Genomic DNA, 25,221 nt, shown 5'->3' on the forward strand with positions numbered 1-25,221 from the left:
CTGTTCAATTCTGTCCCAGGAAAATCACTCTCGGGCTTGGTGAGTCACAAGGAAATGTCGGCTGTTTCCTTCTTGTGGGAGGCTTTAGTGACCTGTCAGCCCCGCCACTGGGGCTTGCAGAGAGCACTGGAGGACCTTCAGCTCTGTTGCTGACTGTTCCTGAACTTCAGCCCCACTGCTAAGCCACCAGCAGGCAGTGGTACCGTGGAGGCCTCCAAGGGGAGACCCATTTAACTCACCCCTTCCCAAGTGTCTGCAGATCAGGGCCTGAGCCAGCATCATTTGTCCACAGCGTAGCATACATCCCCAGCCAGCGTCTGATGAAGGGCCTGTCCCCCCTGTTGGCAAAACGGATGGGAATGACTGTGAGGTCCCTCAGATGCCTTCTCCTGAAACATCAGCATGCGTGGGAATCATATAAGACAGACAGACACACAGACTCTGTGGCGAGAGAAACAACCAGACAGCCAGCAGGGTTTGGTAGAGGGCAGGGGTTGCAAAGGGGACGTGGAGTTAACCGAAACAGTTTCTATGGCCAAAGACAAAACCAACAAATGGACAAAACCTGCCACTATGTCTTCTCCCCTGAGACGTCCCATGCGGTGTGCCCACAGTTGTGGTAGATGATGGCCGGGTATGACTACCACCACTAACCCAAGCCACATCATTATCTGCCTGACCAAACTTGGCTTTGCTCGGCTCCCTTCTCAGGGAATCCAGTCTTAACCTTAGTTAAGGAATCAGTGCCACCAAAAGGGAATCATCAGCTTGGTCAAAGAGATCTGGAAGGCTCTATGAGAGTCTCTCTGTGAGAGACTGTGAGAAACACACATTAGGAAGATCTGAGCAGCAAGACAATATAAAATAGAGGAAAGAGTCTTAGATTGGGCATCAGAAGGACTGTCTGTCTCTAGGTGCCTGATCCAAGTCTTGGACGTAGACTGGGAACAACAACACATACCCCGCCTAACATTGGGGGATACTGTGAACACTAAAGGAGAAAATATCTGTGAAAGTGTTCTACAATCCACTCAGGACATGGCCATCATTAAATATGCTACTAATAAATGAGAAATGGGTCACATCTTTAAAAGGCCTAAAACCAGTTAATAAATGAAGTAAGACAATAGGTTCAATTTAAGGATGCTTGATGTAACAAAAATCCCACATAGGTGGCCAGCCTGAGCTCAATATCCTTTTTCAAGGTACCAGTGAAATCAGATAACTTGGAAGGCAGAGGAGACATCCTGCTTTCATTGTTTTCCATCCCCCTCCAACGTGGACGTGGAAAACGATGCTTTGAGCACCACCTCACCAGACTGACTTTAAGAAGGGTCATCAGCCTATTAAGACAAGTGGGCCATAGGGGCCCACCCTTTTCCTATGGTTGTGGGGACTAAAGGAAAGTTGCTATAGCAAGATGGGGACGATTGAGCCAACCCGTCAACTGGAAGGGGAAGCCCTTTGGCTATTGCTAATGGCGGGATTATAGGCCACGTTAGTACAGGAAGGATGCAGTGAGGCCCACATAAAGAGGAGATCGCCAATTGGCAAAACGTTGTCAGAGTTGAACTGCAAATGTTCTCAAGCCTTGTGAAGATCTCTTCACCTAGAGAAAGTTAACAGTTCAAAACCACTGGGTACTAAAGATTGTTCTTTGGTTTGTTTTCCTGCTTGAACACTTCTTGTGGAGTGCAAACACCATCCATGTGGACTTGGGTTTGGGGCACTTATTGGAAAAGAGGATTTCACTCCAGTTCCTAGGTCCAGGCCTGCACCAAAATCAGATAGATTTTTCTCTTAGGAAAACGCTTCTACGATTTGGATTTGATACTCTTTGCCTACAGGGTCATGATACCAGGAATAGGCCACCCTACTCACAAACAGATTTTCTCTAAGGGGAGCTTATTCTCTTAGCTTCTTAACCCGTCCTGTTTTCCTAAACAGCAGGTAGTACTCTCACAGTGCATCATTAGTTCCAAGGAAATCTATAATAATTCATCTTGCAGGGGCAAGGTGCTTTCATTTCATACGGGGAAGAAAACAAAGGAATTCTTGTCTTTCTTTCAAGGTATAATTGTCTTTAATGATTGCATAGCTCTACAGAGAAGTGGATTATAATTTAGTAAATATTACCCAAATTAGAGGTTTGACTTTCTCCTTGTTCCTGGAAATAAAACAAGGAATGTAATCTGGTGCCTGAACTCTTGGAGCTGGACTCAAAAGTATAATGGTGTTATACCTTAACACCAAGGAACCATACACAATGAGGCACTTTGGCAATGAAACTTCCGAATAATTCCGAATAAAGTTTAAGACTTAGTTATTCCCCTAAAGCCCCTCTTCACCACAGTGAGCTGTTAATTCTGAGATTTCTGTGAAGTCACTGATAACCTCAGGCAAGCGATCTACAAGGAAGAAAGCATGGCACAACAAACGATATACCTACCAATTGGTGAAAATTTCCTTCTGTATGTAAACCATAGGCGAGCACTTATATCAGACAACAGCTTAGATTTTTCTGTAATTAAATGTGAAATTACAATTAAATCACCATATCCCATCTAAAGATATCTGCTTTTGATTTCTGGGCCAGCAGCCAACTCATTTTCAAATAACCGACTGGTCAGTACTATTACAAGGGGGCTAGAGAAGTTTGGAGGCAACCCAGTCTTATCTTATCCAAGTAATTTCAACATTCCTCCTCACCTAGGTTTTGACCAGAGCTACTGGCCCCCGGGGTGGTTCCTTGTCTCCTTCTAATAGAGCGACATGGCCCTGGCAGGTACTAACATTGGGAGCACGGCCAAAAGACGAGGAATAGGAAAAGCAAGGATAACCCGCCAGCAAGGCCATCAGCCCCTGCCCGAACGCTGACAGTTGGTTGGCTCTCTCACTGGTACCCGCTGTCCATTATCTAAAATGGTGGCAGGGGCGGGGAGGGATGAGAGGGGGGCATGCACATGTGTGTGTGCATGTACATGTGTTTACCTAAAAAGAAGAGATACCCGCTAAGCAAATTAAGTAATTAAATTGTGTCCGTACTACCTACTACAACTGGCATTGTAATCCAAATGGATACAGAACAACACAAGTGCTTTTGTGTGTTTCTTCAAAGCATTTCTTGCATTGTAATCAGCTCCTTCCTATCTCCTCCTCAATGCTAAGGCCTTCAAAGAGGGTCTCTCCTCAGATAAACAGAAAAAGCAGAGTTGACTCTCTCCAAGCTCAGGCTTCAACTGGGTGCTGGGTTGTTAGCAGTGTTAGGGAAAAGGAATTCCCCAATCTGTAAGTATACAAGGGTAGGGAAGAAATATCCCAGCCTCCTTCCCACCTAGCTGCGGTGGCTAAAAGTTCCATACAAGGTCAGACTACACTGAGACAGTGCTGACCGTCAGTGAAGATCGACAGCTAGAAGAAGACCCCTTGCATGTGAGAGTTTCTGACAGCCATAGGCTGCTTAGGAGTCCCCTAGGTGGCAGCATTTTGAATCTAGACAGAAAAGGACACAAGGAGAATGGGAAGTCTGCAGTCCAGGCATTGCAGACTAAGTACTGGTCAGTGATACTAGGAGTGGGGGCATGGTTTATGAAACCCAAGGCTTACAGAAGTCAGTGGTTCTCCTTTAAGAAAAGAATAAAAATATTTCTGACTTTTTTCAAATCGTACCAACACTCATGACCATATGAACTCTCCCCCGCTTCCCGCCACCCAGGGACTCCTGGGGCCTTGGAAGCAATCTATGCAGGCAAAGGGTTTGAGGCTTGAATTCCTCTGGCTGCAAGGTCTATACATCCACCTAAGAGCGACATTAACAGTAACCAAAGTAACATTCCACCAACCCGATAAGGAAAAATGAATGGGACCTTAACCTCAGGCACCCACCTCATTTGGGTTCTCAGAGACAAATGCTACCAAACCTTACCCGTTTTGAGGAGATGCGGTTTCCCCAAGATCCATACCAGCTCATCTGTATCTGGAAATTCTTCTAAGTAGTCAGCAAAAATAGTAATCTGGTTTTCATACCTGGATAAAACTGAAAGAAGAGGAGAGAAACTTACAGCAAAATGTGACCGAGAGGGTTCGCTTCTGTGGCTTACTGATTATTCCCTCCATCCTGAAGGTGGAAGGTCATTGGCCTGAATCGTGTGGAAGCAAATCCTTTTCTTTGAGGAACAAAGACACTCAGGAAGCCTCAAAATCCTCTAGTAGAGGGATTTCCTTTTGACCACCTATACCCACCTTCCCTTTCTTGTGGTCCCATTTGGTACCATCTCTGAATATTTAGTGATGGTCATTTCAGAACCTTTTTGTCATGGGGTCTTTTTTGTAAATAGCCACTTAGCTAGCTTCTCCTAGCAGGAGTGTGTCAAGGTAATACGGTGATACCTAATGCTTTATCTTGCATCCTTTATCTCACCTAATGCTTGCATACCCAACTCTTGCTCACGTTTCAGGGGACACTGTGAGGTTTCAAGTGGCTTGTGGCTTTGGAAAGAGCTATGACGAACATGGAAGATTACACAGCTGTGAAAATGTAAGATTCCAGCTGGAAGCCCAGATGTTTTCAAAGTACTTTTTTTTTTTCATTTTTAATAGACTTTATTTTTTAAATTCTTTTTAAAATTTAATTTCTTTTCATTGTAACAGAATTCATTGTTTATGCACCACACCCAGTGTTCCATGCAATACGTGCCCTCCTTAATACCCACCACCTGGCTTCCCCAACCTCCCACCCCCTGCCGCTTCAAAACCCTCAGGTTGTTTTTCAGAGTCCATAGTCTCTCATAATTCATCTCCCCTTCCAATTTCCCCCAACTCCCTTCTCCTCTCTATCTCCCCCTGTCCTCCATGCTATTTGTTATGCTCCACAAATAAGTGAAACCATATGATAATTGACTCTGCTTGACTTATTTCACTCAGCATAATCTCCTCCAGTCCTGCCCATGTTGATACAAAAGTTGGGTATTCATCCTTTCTGATGGAGGCATAATACTCCATAGTGTATATGGACCACATCTTCCTTATCCATTCGTTCATTGAAGGGCATCTTGGTTCTTTCCACAGTTTGGTGACTGTGGCCATTGCTGCTATGAACATTGGGGTACAGATGGCCCTTCTTTTCACAGTACTTTTATTTGCCATTTTATTCACATATGACTTCTGCAGAGAAGGATCTTTAAGTTGAAGATAGAAATAACTTGTTCTTGAGATTCACAGATGCCTGTGGTAATCTCTCATGATAAAGTAACTGAAAAAGACATAATTAATCTTTGCAATTCACGGGCCAGACTCTCAGAACTTGGGACCACATAATGTGGGATGAGGTAAAATTCACTTTTGTATCTCCTGTGGGAAAGAGTCTGCTCAAAGAGTTTAGAATGACTTATGAAGGGGTCCTATCTCAAAAGTTCTCTATAAGCAATTTTCTGAGATAAAATAATATTGTAGGTGGTAAATAAGTTTCCAAGATAGCCCACAAAAACCTATTTTAACCTATAACCAGAGAAACCAAATAGCTCATATTTCAACGCACTGCAAGTTCAAAGCTAAGACAGCTAATACATGCCTTCTCCTCTGAGCTCTTGGAGGCTCCCTGACCCCTGTGGGGAAGGGAGCTCAGAGAGAGTAGGGGCCCTAGCTCCAAGCAGCTGCAGGGACTCTCCCAAAGCAGTCCCTGCGAGCCCCATGGGAACAGTCTTCCTGTAAAAATGACATTATGAGATATGTTTAACCCACTTGAAAGGATGAATTGTTTACTTTTGACTTTGTTTTCTGAGGCAAAAGCATGTTGTTTTCATAGAAATAAATGTTCCTAAATATAAACGAGTCCCATATGATCATGAAAACAGGTTCACCTGCTCAAAATACTTGGTTGGAGGCTAAAGTTTTATTTTGTATAATTTGTGCAAACTGAAGTTACAATCTGAAGTTATAATTTTAGAAAAACAGCTACCCAGGGATATCTCCTTTCTTGAAACTTATTACAGAAGCCCAATCTTTCAGGGATTTAAGTAGCCTTTCTCCTCAGGATGTTTTAATCATTAAGGTTAGAGTCTCCGACAGTATCTCAAACCTGAAGGGGTTAGAAATGAGGCAGCCATTTTGTTCCCTAGTGAATGCTCATCACTGCAGAATCTGCCAGGGAACCTGTGCCATCTTACCCTTTCTGCCACTGGCCTCGGCCCCTGGCCCAGGCCCAGGAAATACCAGGCTAAAAATGACCACCAGGTCAGGCCATCCCCAGGAGGTGGTGGACTGAGGTGGCGTAAGTCACACTGTGTACCTTCCCACCCTACTCTTTACCCCTCACAGGCAGGAGAAACCAGGTTAAAATGAACATCCAGTGTAGCCTAGAAACAGAGTCAGAAAATAAGGAGCTCAAGAGGAGTGCAGGAAAGGGGCAGCCCGTTTGGCATTCCTTTGGTAGGGGTGAGGAAGAGCAGCACTGGATGAATGTACAGCATGTATGCATATAAGCCTTGGGTCTTTTTTTAGTACTGGCCAGAAAAAAAAAAGTTTCTCTATCTCCAATCCTGTCTCAGTGAGTCATGGCCCAGCCATCTGGTCAAATTAGTACACCCCCTTAAAGCCTGTAAGAACTGTGTTGCTTCATTTGGGATGGCCCTGATCAAAATGGTCACCAAAGAATTGTTCCCTTGCTATTCAGCCCTTCTTGGGCCAGAAAGAAGGTCATTACCATCTCTATTCTTCCCGATTCTCCCCTTAGAAGATGGAATCCCAGAATGCAGTGTGTCAGGCTATAGTCACACCCAGATGGAGGTACATGGATGAAGCAAATGAAAGCCACAACAGAAGATGAGATTAACAGAAGCAAAGAGCATTAACATGGGGAGGGTATATTCAAGAGAGTCTGGTGAGGAAAGGGGAATAGGGTCGTCTACCAGGAGAACTCAACACAATGAAGAAGCAGACCAAGACATCACTGAGGTGCAGAAGTGAAGTTGCATTTTCCAACAGAATCACTTCTGAATAACACAGTCCTTTAAAATTATTTTTTCATAAACTACCTTTATCTTGCCTTAAAAACAACAAGGACATCATCCCCACATGATTTTCTTGCCCTTTCAGCCCATTGAAAGAGATAGAAACTATACAGGCAGAGCTACAAAGACTGCAGTTGGGCGGACCAAGAATTTGCTTCTAGAAGGTCTGATGAACAACAGGCTTCACTCTGTTCCATTTTACTTTAATAATGATTATTGCACTGAAGTCTCTGCTGGGTTGGCTTAGTGGTCAGCTAATAACTGAACCAAGATGCCTTAAACTTCTGGAACCAGTAAGTCTCCCAGTCTTGGCCAAGAGGCTCTGTGTACATGTTGGGACATGCCTTCAACATTCAGCCAGCCAGTGGGTAACTCTGCCTTAGTCTTCCCTTGTGCAGAGCTTGGGACCAGCCAGAGTGAAAGCTTAAAGCCCCGTCAGGTCTTTCCTCAGCATGCACACAACAGTAGGAATGCACATGGCCCTGAGCATGCATATAGTCTTCTAGATTCCCAGGGGTATGTCCAAACTTTCCAAGCTCCAATGAACACGTTATTCCTTAGCTTTTTCTTTTAAGCTTTCCAGTTATCTACTGCCTCAGCCAGCTATGAAGTTAATCAATGGCCTCTATAATAGTTTTTTCATTTGATCATTTTACTTTCAACTGAAATAGAGCTGACACACAATACTATATTAGTTCTAGGTATACAACACAGAGATTTGACAATATATATATTATTCAATGGTCACCACAATCAGTGTAGTCACCATCTGTCACCATATAAAATCATTACAATATTGTAATTGACTATTGACTATATTCCCTATGCTATACTTCAAGTCCCCATGACTTATTTATTTTATAACTGGAAGTTTATACCTCTTAACCCCTTCACCTGTTTTCCCAATTCCCTCACCATTTTCCCCTCTAGCAACCACCAGTTTTTTCTCTTTAATTATGAGTCTGTTCTTGGTTTGTTTGCTTGTTTTGTTTTTTAGATTCCACATACAAGTGAAATTTTATCATATCTATCTTTCTCTGCCTGACTTATTTCATTTAACTTAATACCCTCTAGATCCATCCATGTTGTCACAAATGGCAAGATTTCATTTGTTTTTATGGTTGAGTAATATTTCATTACACACACACACACACACACACACTTTATCCTTTCACCTACTGATGGACAGTGGGCTTCCTTCCATATCTTGGCTAGTGTAAATAATGCTATAAAAAACATAGGGGTGTATATATCTTTTCTAATTAATGTTTTGTTTGTTTTTGTTTTGTTTTGTTTTTTACTTCAGGTAAATACCAAGAAGTGGAATTACTGGATCATATGATATTTCTATTTTTAATTTTTGAGGAACCTCCATACTGTTTTCCATAGTGTCTGCACCTCTAATAGTTTAATTAAAAAAAAAAGCCCCTGCCATTCCAAGTAAGAGCAAATAAATACAGTCTTGCAAGTGGGGTCTTCCAAGGAACCATCAGAAAGATCAAATAATGACAATTCTCTGAAAATGAGGCTTGGAGTGCCTGTGTGACTCATTTGGTTAAGTATCTGCCTTTGGCTCAGGTCATGACCTTGGGGTCCTGGGATCAAGACCCATGTCAGGCTCCCTGCTCAGCAGGGAGTCTGCTTCTCCTTCTCTCCCTGCCCCTTGCCCTGCTCCTGCTCGCTCGCTCTCTCTCTCTCTTTCTTTTTCTCTCAAATAAATCAACACAGTCTTTTTAAAAATAAAATAAAAATGTGGCTTTACAGGAACTCCAATTCCATTCTGTGTCCTACAATGGCTGTCAGGCTCCTGGCTTTCCCTACAATTAGAAGCTCTAAATTCTCAAGACTCCTATAGGGCTGGAGAGCAAGAGATGGGCATAGGGCAAGTGAAAACACCACAAAGCTTATTATTCTTACCAAAATGCAGCTGCTTTTCTTGAATAAATACTACCCAGACTGTTGCAAGCCTTTGGTAAATGTCTACAGTCCTGAAAAGGTTGATTCTGGCCATTTTTGCCATTTTTTTTCATTGCTATTATAGACAGAATTTTCAGAGGCCCTCACTCAGCCATTTCTGCTATGTCTTACTTTAATATGTTTTCTAGTCATTGACCAGATTTCTAAGGGTTATTTCACAAAATTGCAAGCAAATGAGAAAATGGCTTTGAATGATACATTTTTTTAATTTTTTATTTTTTATAAACATATAATATATTTTTATCCCCAGGGGTACAGATCTGTGAATCGCCAGGTTTACACACTTCACAGCACTCAACCATAGCACATACCCTCCCCAATGTCCATAACCCCACCCCCCTCTCCTGACCCCCCCCCCAGCAACCCTCAGTTTGTTTTGTGAGATTAAGAGTCACTTATAACGATACATTTTCTGATAGTACTTCCCAGAGACGCTTTTACGTGAGGGGTCCTAGATTCTTTGGGGCTTGTGTCCCACAAACAACACAAATTCTCAAAAGTGAAATCTCATGGTAACAGAATCTCAGGGCCAGAAGGCGCCTGAGATACTATGGCACATCTTCCTTATAGGCCACCTGATTTTAAAGGCATGCCAGGATACTGCTGATTCTAGAACAGCCTTCTCAGCAGTACATACATATTTAATATACTGTCAAGTAACAGCTTCAAAAACATAAAAAAAATCTAAGAAGATAGGTATGGTAAGGGTTGAATATTCATTAATATATTAATTCCATAAACTTTTACTGAGTACCTACCATATGCACAGAGGCTAAAACATCACTGAGCCGTAGCATCCATCTTCCAAAAGCTTTTTTTTTTTAAACAGATTTTATTTATTTATTTGACAGAGAGATCACAAGTAGGCAGAGAGAGAGAGAGGAAGCAGGTTCCCCGCGGAGCAGAGAGCCCGATGTGGGGCTCGATCCCAGGACCCTGAGATCATGACCTGAGCCGAAGGCAGAGGCTTAACCCACTGAGCCACCCAGGCGCCCCTTCCAAAAGCTTTTAATCTAGTGGAGAGGGTAGGTCTGGAAACAACTAATAACAATAAGTACTATAATAAAGGAAAGTGATGTAATATACAACATAGGGAATATAGTCAATAATATTGGGATAACTTTGTACAGTGACAGATGGTAATTAGGCCTATCGAGGTGATTATTTCATAAATTATATTAGAATATCAAAAACATCAAAATACTAGGCTATACACCTGAAACTAATAGATTTATTGTGTGTCAAATATAATTCCATAAAGAAAGAAAGTGACACAGAAGGCAACAAATGATTAATTCCAACTGGGGGTGAGTGGGCCTTCTACAACCTAGAGAAGGTAGTATCTGAGCTGAGCCTTAATAGAAATGAGTTATAAGTAGGAAGGGGGAAGGGAAAAAATTCCTGGTTGAGGGAACATCAAAAGGATTTGGCAAGCAACTGAATGTGGGGTGGGGCTGGGGGGGTAGAGAGAGAAAGAGAGATACAGAGAGAGAGAGGGAGGGAGGGAGACAAAAATAACCTGCAATTTGGAAGTGTGGATGATTAAATTGGAGCAGAAAAACAAGATGTGGGGTAGGGAGATAAAGTGTGATCTAACCAGAACATGTAGGAGTCATGGGTTTGGTTGATAGAAGAAGGACAGGGTTAAAAAAAAAAAAGTGGAGGAAGTCAACCTGCACGGGGATTGTGAAGAGGGACATGGTAGACAGCAGGTGGATTAGCAGAGCCTCGGGAGGCAGGTGGAATTCAAAACAACAAAGCTCATCCTAAAATGTGCCTTCATCCTCCTCCTTCTGGGTCCACTTAGTGTTCTGGCCTTGCAAGCCTCTGCCCACCCAGGCACAGGCCCTTCCCATCTGCATTTCTCTCCCTACCACTGCCCTGCTTTCCTGACAACCAAGAACCTAGAAAATACAGAACTGGACAACAATCCTCATCATTTCAAGAGGGACTATCACGTCCCAAACAGCAAGTTTTCTTGAATGTATTCAGCAAATCAAATCCTAGAAGTGCTGGGTTGTCAAATAGTGCAAAAGACATAAGGATTTCTCTACACCACTATAAACTTTGGCACCCCAAGAAAACATTTATCATTTTAGACTTACAATACAGAATCTTAACCAAAGGGTTAGGCTTCAGTGGGACTTTATGACTTAAGGAGATTCTATTTAACTGACTGGTGCTGGTCATGGTGGAGAGCAGGAGGCTGTGCCTGACAAATTTCAGGGCGAGTCCACAAAGGGACAACCAGTCCAGTTGCCGAGGGACCATTGTTCAGTGACTGAGAAATGGCAGTACCCTCTACAGCTAGAAAAACCAACTGGAGCATAAATAACTTGGCCCAACAAAATAGAACATTTCTTACAGATTTTGGTCAATTCATCCTACTGATAATGGTGGTAAGAATCAAATGAAATGCAAAATTGGACTCTCTGGTTTTCCTTTAAAGTGATTCTTTTGGGGGTGCCTGGGTGGCTCAGTGAGTTAAGCCTGCGACTCTTGATTTCGGCTCAGGTCATGACCTAAGGGTCATGAGATCGAGCCCTGCCTCTGGCTCTGCACTCAGCGGGGAGTCTGCTTGAGATTCTCTCTTCCTTTCCCTCTGCTCCTCCCCTGCCGCTCTAAAATAAAAATAAATAAATCTTTAGAGATTTTTTTTAAAAACTCATTGCCTCTTTAAGTATATTTTTGTTGTTCATTTCAGAACAAATTATTGTCTGTTTTCTGCTGACTGAAGCACATTTAGAAACACCCATGAAGAAATGGGATTCCATGCATGAACTGCTAAGGAATACACCTACCACTCAGATCACTGCCCCTCAAAATTGCTGCTCCTTTTTGCTTTTGGCAACGTAACTCTGCTCTTTTTGAAGATATTCCTTTTTTTTTTCCTCAGAAGAATAAAAAGATGCCACTTTGGTAAGGCTTATCTTCATTGATAAGACAAAGAAGGCAGGACATTGGATGGATGGATGGATGGATGGATGGACGGACAAAAAGTATATGATTGGCTTTATAATTCAAGACTTGAGGCAACTATCCCACAAACTGAGGTGAGAATCACCTTGATTATCAAGAGGTTTTGCTGTTAAGACTCAATCTACTTAGTGCAAAGCGTGGTTGTATTCCCAAGGAGTAGAAGTTGCTGTCATGTAGTGGGTCCAAAAAAAAGCCCCCATGGTATTGTGTCTTTGATTTTGGACAGTGTCCAAACCAAAAGAACAGGAATGCTCAAATATAGAGCTCATGATTCATGTGGGGATCAAGATATCACGAAAATGTTTTGCCAAAATGAAGAATGTATCAAGCAGTATTTCTCTAACATAAAAAAATGTGGGGCCACCTGGGTGGCTCAGTCAGTTAAACATCAGATTCTGGATTTCAGCTCAGGTCACGATCTCAGGGTCATGGGATCGAGGCTCAGTTCAGGCTCTGCGCTGGGCATGAATTCTACTTAAGATTCTCTCTCTCCTTCTCCCTTTGCCCCCTCACCCCGCATGTGCACATGTGTGCTCTCTCGCTCTCTCTCTCTAAACAAACAAAAAAAACCACTAAAAACAAAAACAAAATGTGGTTTTTATGGCAGGTGAAGAAAAGGAGGAATCACCCCTCACCCCTCTCAAAAATAGCTCTAGCCAAAAAACCCTAAAATTTATGTTCTAGTCCTACCCTGCCACCAACTAGCTGTGTGACCCTGGAGAACCTACTGCAGTTCTTTGGGCCTTAGATTCTCCATCTATAAAATGAGCAATATGTTTTTCAAACAGCACATCATAACTCCTCAGCAGGCTATGAAATCTACACAATGGGTCACAATCAGCATTTTTTTAAAAAACAACATTAAATACAACAGAAAAATATTAGAACATATCACATGTAATAAGGATTTGTACCATTTCATGAGACTCATTTGTGTGTAAATAAACTGGGCAGCAATACATAATGTATTTCCTATTGTACTGTTGGATCAAAAAAGTTAGAAAGCCAGTGGTCTAGACCTATACTATCCATACAGTAGCCACTAGCTATATGCAGCTGCTCACATTTAAATTACCTAAAATTAAGTACAAACAAAATGTAAGTTACTCAGCTGCACTAGCCCCATTTCAAGCACTCAACATCCACGTGTGGCTATTGGCTACCATACTGGACAGCACAGCTATAAGAAGTTCTATTGAGCAGGTTTATCCTAACAACCTATCTATGGAGGTAGAGGTAGGGTGGGTTGTTAGGAGGGGTACTTCAGGCTCTGGGGAAAGAAGATGGGTTTACTTGTCTCTCTCTATCTCTCTCTTAAAAGAGTCTGTATGTGAATTTCTAAATAAGTGAGCCAACAATTATTTACTAAGTTCTGTACTTGGTTCTGTGAGGGATGTACAGGAAGTAGCTTCATAAATAGTCACTAAATTTAAATGAGCAATTGAAGGCATCATAAAAGCATAATATCTAAAGATATGAGCCTTACATCCATGAAAAATCTAATAATAAAAGGCACTGCATAAGCAAGTGTTGATAATAACTGAATGTGATCAAAATTCAGAAAAGGGGAAATCAATGAGCATCAGAGCCATCAGAAATGATTTCAAAGAGGACACAGGATTTTAACTGGTGCTTAAATTATTGCTTCAAGTAGGATGAACAGAGTTAAGACAGGAGAAAATTCCAAATTAGGGGAATGCTAGTAAGTATGTGTGGGTCAGAGAGGGGGCTAAGTTCTGGAGAATACTGAGCGATAAGATTAGCGACGTGACTCAAGACTGGATGGTAGAGGGTACGAAGCAAGCTGGTAGAGTCCAATTCTCAGTCAAGCCACTAACAGCTTTCAGAGCCCTTTCACGTGATGCTTGAGACAGCCTCTTGAGGTATCCAGGGCAAAGATCATTACTTCCAGTTTAGAGTTGAAGGAACTGAGTCTCAGAGAGGTGAGGAGTCTTGCCCAGAGTCAGTGAGCTGTAGAACCAGGATTCAAACCGACTTAACCTTATTCTCTGTCCAGTATTCTTCTCCACTATACCTTGCTGTTACAATAAAAGCAGGGTCCAAGGCATTGGAGACAAGGGGCAGGAATGAGAAGGTTGTTGTAATAATGCAGACACGAAGCACTGAAGCCCTGGCCTAAGGTGGCAAGAAATCAGATGTTCTGGCCATATAACATACTATAAAACAAACTGACAATGCAGTCCCCACTGTTTATAGGGGATAGTAAAAGCAGACTGCCCAAGGCGAGAAGAGTATAATTATTTTTAACTGGAAGTGATCTAAACTACCCCAAAGGAATAAATCTTAGCAATATTATTCATATGCTTTGTCCAGATTTTTCCAGACATCTGAAGGCAATGTTTTGGACACGGTTCCTAAGCAAACAAATCTTTATGTGTCTATGCATTTTTATGAGCCATTTCTGTCTTGCTAGTGTTTCCTTCCTCTGTCCATTTCAATGTTCATTTCTCAGAACTAATTGGTCATATGATCTCTTACTCATCGAGATTTCCAGTGAGAAAGGACTAGTGCAAAAAGGTCAAGGAGCTACAGGCCTTGAAGTTTTTCCATGCTACTTATTTAGTAAAAATAATTATTGGCAATTTAGTTAATAATAGTTTACTAAGAAAATATTAAAATACAGCATTATCAGACTAATCTTAGAGGATCGCTTCACCTATGTCACTGAGCTGCTCAAAAACTTCACCGGGCTTCCAAGATTGCTCCAACTGATAGGAGTCACATATGAACTCATCAGCCTGGAATTTAAGGCTCTCTCCTATATGGCCACCTCCTACATTTGTATTTGTTCCCCGCTGCTCATTACTCCTTTCATTACTCTTTTCAGCCAAAAGAAACCATGTGATACATTGGAGGCTCTCTGCTCATTCATGTCCTACTTATACTTAAGTCCCACCTCAAATGCTACTTTCTCTATGAACACTTTTCCCTCAATTTTCCCACCAAGAAAATGGCTTCTTCTAAGCTGCTACAGTCGCTTATTTTTATCTCTTTTATGGCACCAGGCACTTTGTTCTCTAGAGTATTGTTATTTTCAGGCATGTCATATCTCTGTTATTGGGACAAACTCCCACCTCAGTCCATGTAGTGCTTCTCTCCATATTCCCGAAAGCTCCAATCATAGGGCCTTGCAATAAGTTGTTCCCTAAGCCCCATCAAATGTTTATGGGATGAATGGGCACACTGACAAAAGTTGACAAGCTGGTTTATATGTCTGTGCAAACATCCATTTAACAATCCTTTGTGGAGGACCTACCATATGACTGACATTGTACAAGGCCTTGGGGAGAGTTACATGTGTTAAGCAACTCCAAGTCTGTTGGGAAGAGAGAAGGAGAGTTCATTTTTGTGCAGTATGGTCAGTGTTGGCAGGTGGAGCTAAGGAAGCACAGCAGAGGACCATCTAAGCCAGCCTGGGTACAGAGAAGGCTTGGGGAAGAGAGGTGATGACAGGACTTAGCCTTAAATGATCAGAGTTAAGCAAATATGGTAGAAGGATGTTCCAGGCAGAAGAACAGCTTGGACCCAAATGCCAAGGGCTAAGAGACTGTGCAACAGTGAGGCCACATGGAAACTGTCAGGGGTTGAGGCTGGAGAAACAAACAAGCCCAGGAGATGTTGGCCTTGGAAGCCTTGGTTAGGCTTCTGACTTAACCCAGGCTTCCTAGAGTCCCTGAACGCTTTCAAACACACTCAGGAGGAAGTCTGGGCATCTCCCTATGAGCAGAATAGAAACAGTGCAACAAGTGATTGTCTGTAATACCAATCTTAGTTGTTAGTTTTTAAACATTATCAAATTAGCTTCTGTTAAGAAAAAAAAAAGCCTAAAGTGACCAACTTTGTCAAGGAAGGGGAGAAGGTGGATCTCTGTCTTGGGGCACGCTCACTGGCATAGCACAATGGCAAAAACTCTGGAGTCCTCCCCAGGAACAGTAACTCTCCACTTCATTTAGGGCACTTGTCCAGTTTTTTGCCTCTGTTTACAATCACCTCACCCACTTCCCAGACCACGGGAATTTTCTCCATAACCTTTCCACATCACACTTCATTAGGAAATACTGCCAGCAGGCATATGATGTTTAAAAATTCTTTACCTTTGATGTCATCTAAAACTATACTGCCAGAGTTCAGTTTTTGGATTGCATAAAATTATACATGTACCTTCACTTTCAAAACAAAAGATGTGTTCCAAGTTAACCCTCGGGTAAAGTTCTGTAAAGTGAACCTGATTTTCCAACACTATTTTGTCATTATTTATGCCATGGTGCCCCAAGAAGAGACAACTGTACTCCATCTCAAAAAGATGCAGCTTGGGTGCCTGGGTGGCTCAGTGGGTTAAGCCTCTGCCTTCGGCTCAGGTCAAGATCTCAGGGTCCGGGGATCAAGTCCCGCATGCAGCTCTCTACTCAGTGGGGAGTCTGCTTCCTTCTCTCTCTCTCTCTGCTTGTCTCTCTGCCTACTTGTGATCTCTCTCTCTCTGTCAAATAAATAAAATCTTTAAAAAAATAAAAAGATGCAGCTTGCTATAAAATGGCTCCTCAACCCTGTTGTGCACTCTGTACACCAGACACCAGGAAAATAAACATCTATCTGCTGAAAAGCAACCCACCAACCACAGCAAAAATACTCTCTAATAGGGGCACCTGGGTGGCTCAGTGGGTTAAAGCCTCTGCCTTCGGCTTGGGTCATGATCCCAGGGTCCTGGGATTGAGCTCCACATCAGGCTCTCTGCTCAGTAGGGAGCCTCCTTCCCCCCCCCCCACCTCTCTCTGCCTGCCTTTCTGCCTACTTGTGATCTGCCAAATAAATAAATAAATAAATAAAATCTTAAAAAAATACTCTCTAATATCTGCAGGCAGAAAATCTTGATCTGCTAAACAAACACAGATCCGTTTTTAACTCCAAAAGTGGCTCTTCGTAAAGTAGGGCTGCTTATAAGATGCCCAGCCATCAGCTCTTTCATTAATACTGACTTAACTTATTCTAAGTTAAAAATGTCTTTTGATTTACTCCACCTACCCTGAAGACTCCACTCCTAGATTTATGTCCAAGAAAAATGAGTGCATGTGTCCACTGAAAGATACAGTAAAAAATGTTCGCAGCAGCTTTATCCATAATATCCAAAGCCTAGAAGCTATCCAAGTGTCCATCAGTGGAATACAATCAACACAGTGTTAGTGTTTGCCCCAAATACATAGGTTGAAGCCCTAATCCCCAGTATGATGGCATTTGGAGGTGGGCCCTTTGGGAGGTAGTTAGGTCATGAGGATAGAATCCCTGTGAGTGGAATCAGTTCCTGTATAAGGAAAGATACCAGAGAGATGATCTGCCTCCCTCATGTGAAGACACAGCAAGAAGGTAGCCATCTGCAAGGCAGAAAGAGAGACCTCACCAGATACCCAGCCTGCAGATGCCATGATCTTGGGTTTCCCAGCCTCCAGAACTGTGAGAATAAATGTGTGTGGCTTAATCCATTTGGTCTATGAAGGTTGTTACAGCAGCCTGAATGGACTAAGACAAGGTGCATGGATCAACTGTGACAAACCATTCATAGCAATGGTACAGAGCAAGAAAAAAGAACTAATATTAGGTACAAGACACAGAAGAATCTCACAGACACATTAAACAAAAGAAGTCAGACACAAAATAGTACATACAATATGATTCTGTTCATATAAAGTCTGAAATCGAGCAAAACTAATCTATGATAATAGCAGTCAGAATAGTTGTTACCTTTGGGAGGTGGTGTTGGCCGGTGGGAAGAGGCAAGATGGAAACTTTGGGGCAGCAGAGGTGGGGGAACAAATGTTATCTTGATCTGGGTGGAGGGTACACATATATAAAATTTCACTGAGCTGTAAGCTTAAGATCTGTGCACTTAGCTGTATGTAAAGAATACCTCAATTCAAGAAAAGAGAAAAAGGTAAGTCTCTATACTGGATTTATTTCTGGTACAGATGGGCAACATAGATCAAAATTATGCTAACAACAAAATATTTTTTATCAGGAGCAGAGATATAGCTCTAAATTTCTCCCCCCGCCTCAACACACACACATCAAAGCCAAGTCAAAATATTTGGGTGCTCCAGATATTACTTAGATGTCAGGCTAATTCATTGGATTTTTCAACTTCTAGTATTCCAAAATGTTATCGATTTTGTAGGCTCACTTTGATTTGATTACAAATTCCCAAACTTACTAATTCTTCTTTTCTACTATAGCATTAGCTGATCTTCATCAGAGAAACATATTGAATTCCCCACCCCCCCCAAATGTTAGTGGAAGAAAGTATAGTAGACTGAAGAGAACACTGGCTTATGAATTGGAAGAACTAGGTTCTATTTCTGCTCTGTCTTTTGCTACCTAAGTCACCTTGGGCAACTCTTGTAAACTAAGATTCCCTTTCCTTATCCATAAAATGTAGATAGTATCTTCCCCACAGGGCTATAGTGAGGAGCAAATGAGAGAATGGATATAAACGTGCTTTGTAAACTTTAAATGAGTGTTAATATCCCCAAAGCTAAGTGTTTCGTTAGAACTTGTGCCTGGTTGTGGCCAAGAGAAAATGTACTTAAATGTCAAAGCTTGTACTTCAGTTTCGCACATCTTACATTTCACCAGAGACTTAGGATCAGCAAGTGCACTCAAATTCTAACATCTCTGAAAAGTTGGAATGATTCCATGATAATGAATACTGAAAATAGACGTGTACAGGGAAGCAGGACGAAGAACTGTTCCCAATTATGACTTTTAAGTCTATCTCTAGTGTATTCTCCATTATATTCAGTTCATACTTCTAGAACTTTGAACTGTTTCTGCAACACTCATGCCATGGTTCCCCCTCTCTGTTATGAATTTCACAATAACTATCCCTAAAGGCTGTTCCCATTTCTACTTTCTGCCATCCATCATGACCACGATAGCAAAATTTAAAAATACTCCCCACTCTGAGCTCCTCGTCAGAGACCTGAGGAGTCCTGGTCAGAGAGCCCCAAATAGAAAACGCCGTTTCTTAAGTGTCACCTTTTGATGTTTGGTTCTCTGATGACGGGAAGTGATATAGGCCAGAGTTGCCTCAGACTGCTTCCTGTCACCAACTATCTTTTCCATCAGATCCAGCAAGAAATGTCTGACTGGAGAGTCATGCAAGTGTGAGAGGAGCTAGACAGAGGGAAAAATGAAGAACGATTTGGTTTCAATGTCCCCAGTGGTTCTCGTTCCTGCAGATTTTGTTCTTAGTCTCAGAGTTAAGTTTGCCAAACTAGAGCAAACCTACAGATAAACAAACAAAAAAGACTAGAGAAGGTAAATCCTGAAGTTTTCAAGACCCTTGAGAAGCATTCCCTTCAGGCATTCAAGAGTCCCAGTTTAGAGCTCTTCTGTGAACCTTCTGAACGAGGGGATAAAAACTGATTTTATAGAAGTAGATTGACAGCAGCAAAGAGGGCCAGCTGACAAAAAAACAGACAGAACATCATAAAAAAACTAATATGGAGTCATATACTCACACACACATACAATGACTAAATGGTCTGGGACCATGCAGTGAAGGGACAACCATTGAATCACATTTCAACAGGCCTTAGAATACCATGGCATTATAGCATATAATAACTGATAGTCATAACAATGGTCCTCACTCAAAAAATTAGATTATGCCCATAAAAGCTGTATAAGAAATCAGAGGAGTAAATTGCTTCTTGGTTGTTTTTTTTTTTCCCCTCTTTGGGGAATTCCATTCATGATAGTGAAAATGTTAAAAGCTTACAGTGCTTAGAGGGAATCATGAGCCATTTAGAAAGTTGTTTATTTAAAATGCCTTTTCCCCAGAAAGAGTGAGGTAACTGAGATTCTACTTTAGTTGGTAAGATGAGATGAATGCTGGTTGTATAACAGACACAAGTGTTATCAGGAGGTCAGAAAAAGGAGATGAGCCTGGGATAGCATAATCAGAGAAGGCTTCACTGAGGAGCCAGAGCTGGGTTTGCTTTGAAGTCCCTCTCCACCCAAAGCCTGGTTCTGCCTTCCTTTATTGCCATCATTAAGAAGTCCTGCCATGGTCTCAAGTTTAGAGTCACTAAAAAAGACTAGTTTTAAGAGAAATGTAATGATAATGAATAAAAAGAAAAATGGCAGGCAGACCCTGTACCATAAAGGAGCTTGCTGATGCCTTAATGTCCGAATAAGCAGAGCCTCTGGTATGGGTGGCAACTGTACCAAGCAGCAAATAATTTGTGGGAACCATGGATGGGGTACCATTCATACTCTGAAACTACTGGAAAAGCAAGGTTTAACAAAGAATTTTTACTTGATAGTCTAATTTTATTTAGTGTATACAAGTATACCAGTGGGAAACTACAAAACATTACTGAAAGAAATTAAAGATGACACAAACAAATGGAAAGACATCTGTGTTCATGGGTTGAAACACTTAATATTGTTAAGATAGCCAATATGACATAAAACAACCTACAGATTCAACACAATTCCTTAAAATCCCTCTACCCACCTCCCCTCTGGTAACCATCAGTTTGTTCTCTATAGTTAAGAGTCTGTTTCTTAGTTTCTCTCTCCCCATTTTTTTCCATTGCACATTTGTTTTGTTTCTTAAATTCCACATGAGTGAGATTATATGGTATTTGTCTTTCTCTGCCTTATTTTGCTTAGCATTATACTATTACTCTAGCTCCATCCAGATGTTGCAAATGGCAAGAGTTCATTCTTTTTCATAGCTGAATAATATTCCATTATATATACTGTATAAATGTATTATATATACATGTAAATACATATATATGTATATACATATACATATACATATACACACACATATATATACAATTTCTTCATCCATCTATTGATGGACCCTTGGGCTACTTCCATATCATGGTATTATAAATAACGTTACTATAAACATAAAGGTGCATGTATTCTTTTGAATTAGTGTTTTTGTATTTGGGGGGTAAATACGCAGTAGTGCAGTTATTACATAGGGTAGTTCTAGTTTTGACTTTTAAAAAAGATTTTTTAAATTTATTTATTTTATAGAGAGAGTGAGAGAGTAGGGGGAGGGGTGCTGGAAAGGGAGAGGGAGAGAATCTCAAGCAGACTCCATGCTGAGTGCAGAGCCTGATATAGAGCTTGATCTCACAACCCTGAGATCATGATCTGAGCTGAAACTAAAGAGTCAGACATTTAACGGATTGAGCCACCTAGGCAACCCTCTGTTTTAACTTTTTGAGGAAACTACATACCATTTTCAACAGTGGCTATACCACTTTTCATTCCCACCAGTGGTGCATGAATGTTCCTTTTTCTCCACACCCTCACCAATACTTGTTGTTTCTTGTTTTTTTTATTTTAACCATTCTGACAGATATCTCACTGAAGTTTTGATTTGCATTTCCTTGATGATGAGCGATGCTAAACATCTTTCCATGCATCTGTTGGTCATCTGGATATCTCTTCTTTAGAGAAATGTCTGTTCATGTCTTCTGCCCATTTTTAATTACATTATTCATGTTTTAGGCATTGAGTTTTATAAGTTCTTTATATATTTTAGATACTAACCCATTATCAGAGATGTCATTTGAAAATATCTTCTCCCATTCAGTAGGTTTTTAGTTTTGTTGACTGTTTGCTTCAGTGTGCAGAAGCTTTTCATTTTGATGTAGTCCCAATAGTTTATTTTTGCTTTTATTTCCCTTGTCGCAGTAGATAAATCTAGAAAAATGTTGCTATGGCCAATGTCAGAGATATTACTGCCTGTGCTCTCTAAAACTTCTATGGTTTCAGGTCTCACATTTAGGTCTTTAATCCATTTTTTGAGTTTATTTTTATGTATGGTGTAAGAAAGTGATCTAATTTCATTCTTTTGGATGTAGCACACCAGTTTTCCCAATACCATTTATTGAGGAGACTGTCTTTTTCCCATTGGATATTCTTTCCTGCTTTGTCAAAGATTAATTGATCATATAATTATGTGCTTATTTCTGGGTTTTCTATTCTTTGAGTTGATCTATGTGCCTATATTAGTATCAGTACCATACCGTCTTGATCACTACAGCTTTGTAATATAACCTGAAGTCCAGAATTGTGATGCCTTCAGCTGTCCTTTTCTTTTTCAAGGTAGTTTTCATTTTTATCATGAATGGATGTTGTACTTTGTCAAATGTGTTTTCTGCATCTATTGAAATGATATATGGTTTTTAACCTTTCTTTTACTGAAGTTATGTATCACATCGATTGATTTATGAATATTGAACCACTCTTGCATCCCAGAAATAAAGCCCACTTGCTCATGGTAAATGATTTTTTAATGTATTGTTAGATTCAGTTTATTAGTATCTTGTTGAGGATTTTTGCATCTATGTTCATCAGAAATACTGGCTTGTAGTTCTCATTTTTTTGTGGTGTCTTTATCTGGTTTTGGTATCAAGGCAATACTGACTTCACAGAATAAGTTTGGAGCTTTTTCTTCTTCTTCTATATTTTAGACTGTTTGAGAAGTATGGGTATTCAAACTTTAAATGTCTGGTAGAATTTACCTGTGAAGCTGTTTGGTCCTGGACTTTTGTTTGTTGGGAGTTTTTTGATTACTGATTCAATCTCCTTGCTGGTAATTAGCAAATTTTCTATTTCTTCGTGCTTCAGTTTTGCTAGGTTATATGTTTCTAGAAATTTATCCATTTCTTCTGGGTTATCTAATTTGTTGGCATATAGTTTTTCATAATGTTCTCTTACAATTGTTTGTGTTTCTGTGGTGTTGGTTGCTATTTCTTCTCTTTTGTTTGTGATTTTGTTTATTTAAGTCCTCCCCCCCTTTTTTTGATGAGTCTGGCTAGAGGTTTATCAATTACTAATAGGTGGTTTTTTAAAAAATGTCAACAAAATTGACAACCTTTAGCTACATTAGCTAAGAAAATAGAATACCCAGATAAATAAAATCAGATATGAAAGAGGAAATATCATAAACAATGACACAGAAATTAAAAGGATTATCAGAAACTACTATGAACAATTATATGCCAACAAATTGGACAAACAATAAGAAATGGTTAAATTCCTAAATGTATACAACTTATCAATACTAAATTGTGAAGAAACAAAATCTGAACAGAAGTATAGCTAGTAAGGAGATTGATTCAGTCATCAAAAAACTCCAAACAAATAAAAACCTAGGCCCAGATGGATTCACTGGTGAATTCTATCAAATAGTAAAAGAAGAATTAACATCTTTTAAAGTATTAACTTCATTAAGTTTAATTTTATTATTTATTTACTTATTTATTTAAAGAGAGAGAGTGTGCAAGCAGGGTGTGACGGGCAGAGGGAAAGGGAAAGATTCTTACACAGACTTTGTGCTCAGCACAGAGCCTGATGAGGGGCTCGATCTCATGACTGTGAGATCATGACCTGAGGCAAAATCAAGAGTCAGATGCTTAACCAATTGAGCCACCAGGTACCCTGAAAGAATTAACTTTAAATTCACTCTTTAAGTTAAAAACATTTATTCTTTTTTAAAAACAAGTTCTGAAGTCAATTTTTCTTAAACTCTTCCAAAAAACTGAAAAGGAGGGAACACTTCCAAACTCTTTTTGTGAGGCCAGCCCTAACCTGATACCAAAACAAGAAAAGGACACTAGAGGAAATGAAAATTGCAGACCAATTTCTCTGATGAATATAGATGCAAAAATCTTCAAAAATATGAGCAAGCCAAATTCAATAATATATTTTTAAATATTATACACCACAACTAAGTAGGATTTCTCCCTGGGATATCAGGATGACCCAACATATGCAAATCAATCAATGTGATACACCACATTAACAGAATGGGGGGAGGAATCACATGATCATCTCAACAGATTCAGATTAGGCATCTGACAAAATTCAACACCTTTTCATGTTGAAAAGTTGAGTATTCTAAATTCAACAAAATAAGAATAAAAGTAAATTACCTCAAAATAATAAATGTCATGTATAAAAAGTCCACAGATAACATCATACTCAATGGTGAAAAACTGAAAGCTTTCCTCTAAGATCAGGAATGAGACAAGGATACCCAGTGTCACCATTTCTATTCAGTCCAGTACTAAAAGCCCTAGCCAGAGCAATTAGGCAAAATAAATAAATAACATTTAAATCAGAAAGAAAGGAAAATTAGCTTTTTTTGTACATGATATAACCTTATATGTAAAAACCCTAAAGACTCCACAAAAATTGTTCGAGTAATTGAATTGAGCATGGAATCTAAATATTTTTATAGGATACAAAATCAACATACAAAAAAATCGGTCAGGGGCACCTGGGTGGCTCAGTGGGTTAAAGCCTCTGCCTTCAGCTCAGGTCATGATCCCAGGGTCCTGGGATCAAGCCCCGCATCGGGCTCTCTGCTTGGCTAGGAGCCTGCTTCCCTTCCTCTCTCTCTGCCTGTCTCTCTGCCTACTGGTGATCTCTGTCTGTCAAATAAATAAATAAAATCTTTTAAAAAATCAGTCATGTTTCCATCTAATAGCAATGAACTATCTGAAAAAAATTATTTAGAAAAGGATTCTATTAAAATAGAATGAAAATAATAAAAGTTACAAATAAATTTAACTAAGGAGGTAACCGACTTTTATACTATAAATTATACAAAGCATTCCTGAAAGGAATTTAAAGGCACAAATAAATTGCGAGACATCCCATGTTCACGGATTGGAAGACAATACTGTGCAAACATCCACACTATCCAAATCAATCTACACACTGAATGTGATCCCTTTCAAAATCCTGGTGGCATTTTTATAGAAACAAAAAAAATTATCCTAAAATTAATATGAAACCACAAAGGATCTCAAATAGCCTAAAGAATTCTGAGAAAGAAAAACAAAGCTAGAGGCCACACATTTCCTAATTTCAAGATATATTACAAGGTTATAGCAATCAAAAGAGTATGGCACTGGCATAAAGATAGACACATGGGCCAATGGAATAGAACACAGTGCCCAGAAATAAACTCATACACATGAGTTTATTTAAAATTATCTTTGTCAAATTGTCAATATCTTTGTCAAATTATCTTTGACAAGGGTGCCAAGAGTACACAATGAAGAAAGGATAGGCTTTTCAACAAATAGTGTTGGGGAAAGGACATCCACATGCAAAAGAAAAATGGGGCCCTTATTGTAGACCATATGCAAAAATCAGCTCAAAATTAAAGGTTTCAATGTAAGCTCCAAAACCATAAAATGCC

General features: G+C 40.3%; 1 protein-coding gene across 1 annotated transcript in view; it reads right to left on the reverse strand.

The window, feature by feature from the left end:
* The window catches only part of ATG4A (autophagy related 4A cysteine peptidase), a 51,032-nt gene that overhangs the window by 14,911 nt on the left and 10,900 nt on the right, over positions 1 to 25,221 (reverse strand). Inside the window, exons 2-4 of the mRNA XM_044234576.1 lie at positions 3,926 to 4,036; positions 2,450 to 2,521; positions 240 to 338 (exon numbers count right to left, since the gene is read on the reverse strand). Of these exons, the coding sequence (XP_044090511.1) occupies positions 240 to 338; positions 2,450 to 2,521; positions 3,926 to 4,036 (282 nt within the window). The remainder of the gene's footprint in view (positions 1 to 239; positions 339 to 2,449; positions 2,522 to 3,925; positions 4,037 to 25,221) is intronic.

This window comes from Neovison vison, chromosome X (assembly GCF_020171115.1).
Source record: "Neovison vison isolate M4711 chromosome X, ASM_NN_V1, whole genome shotgun sequence".
NCBI lineage: Eukaryota > Metazoa > Chordata > Mammalia > Carnivora > Mustelidae > Neogale > Neogale vison.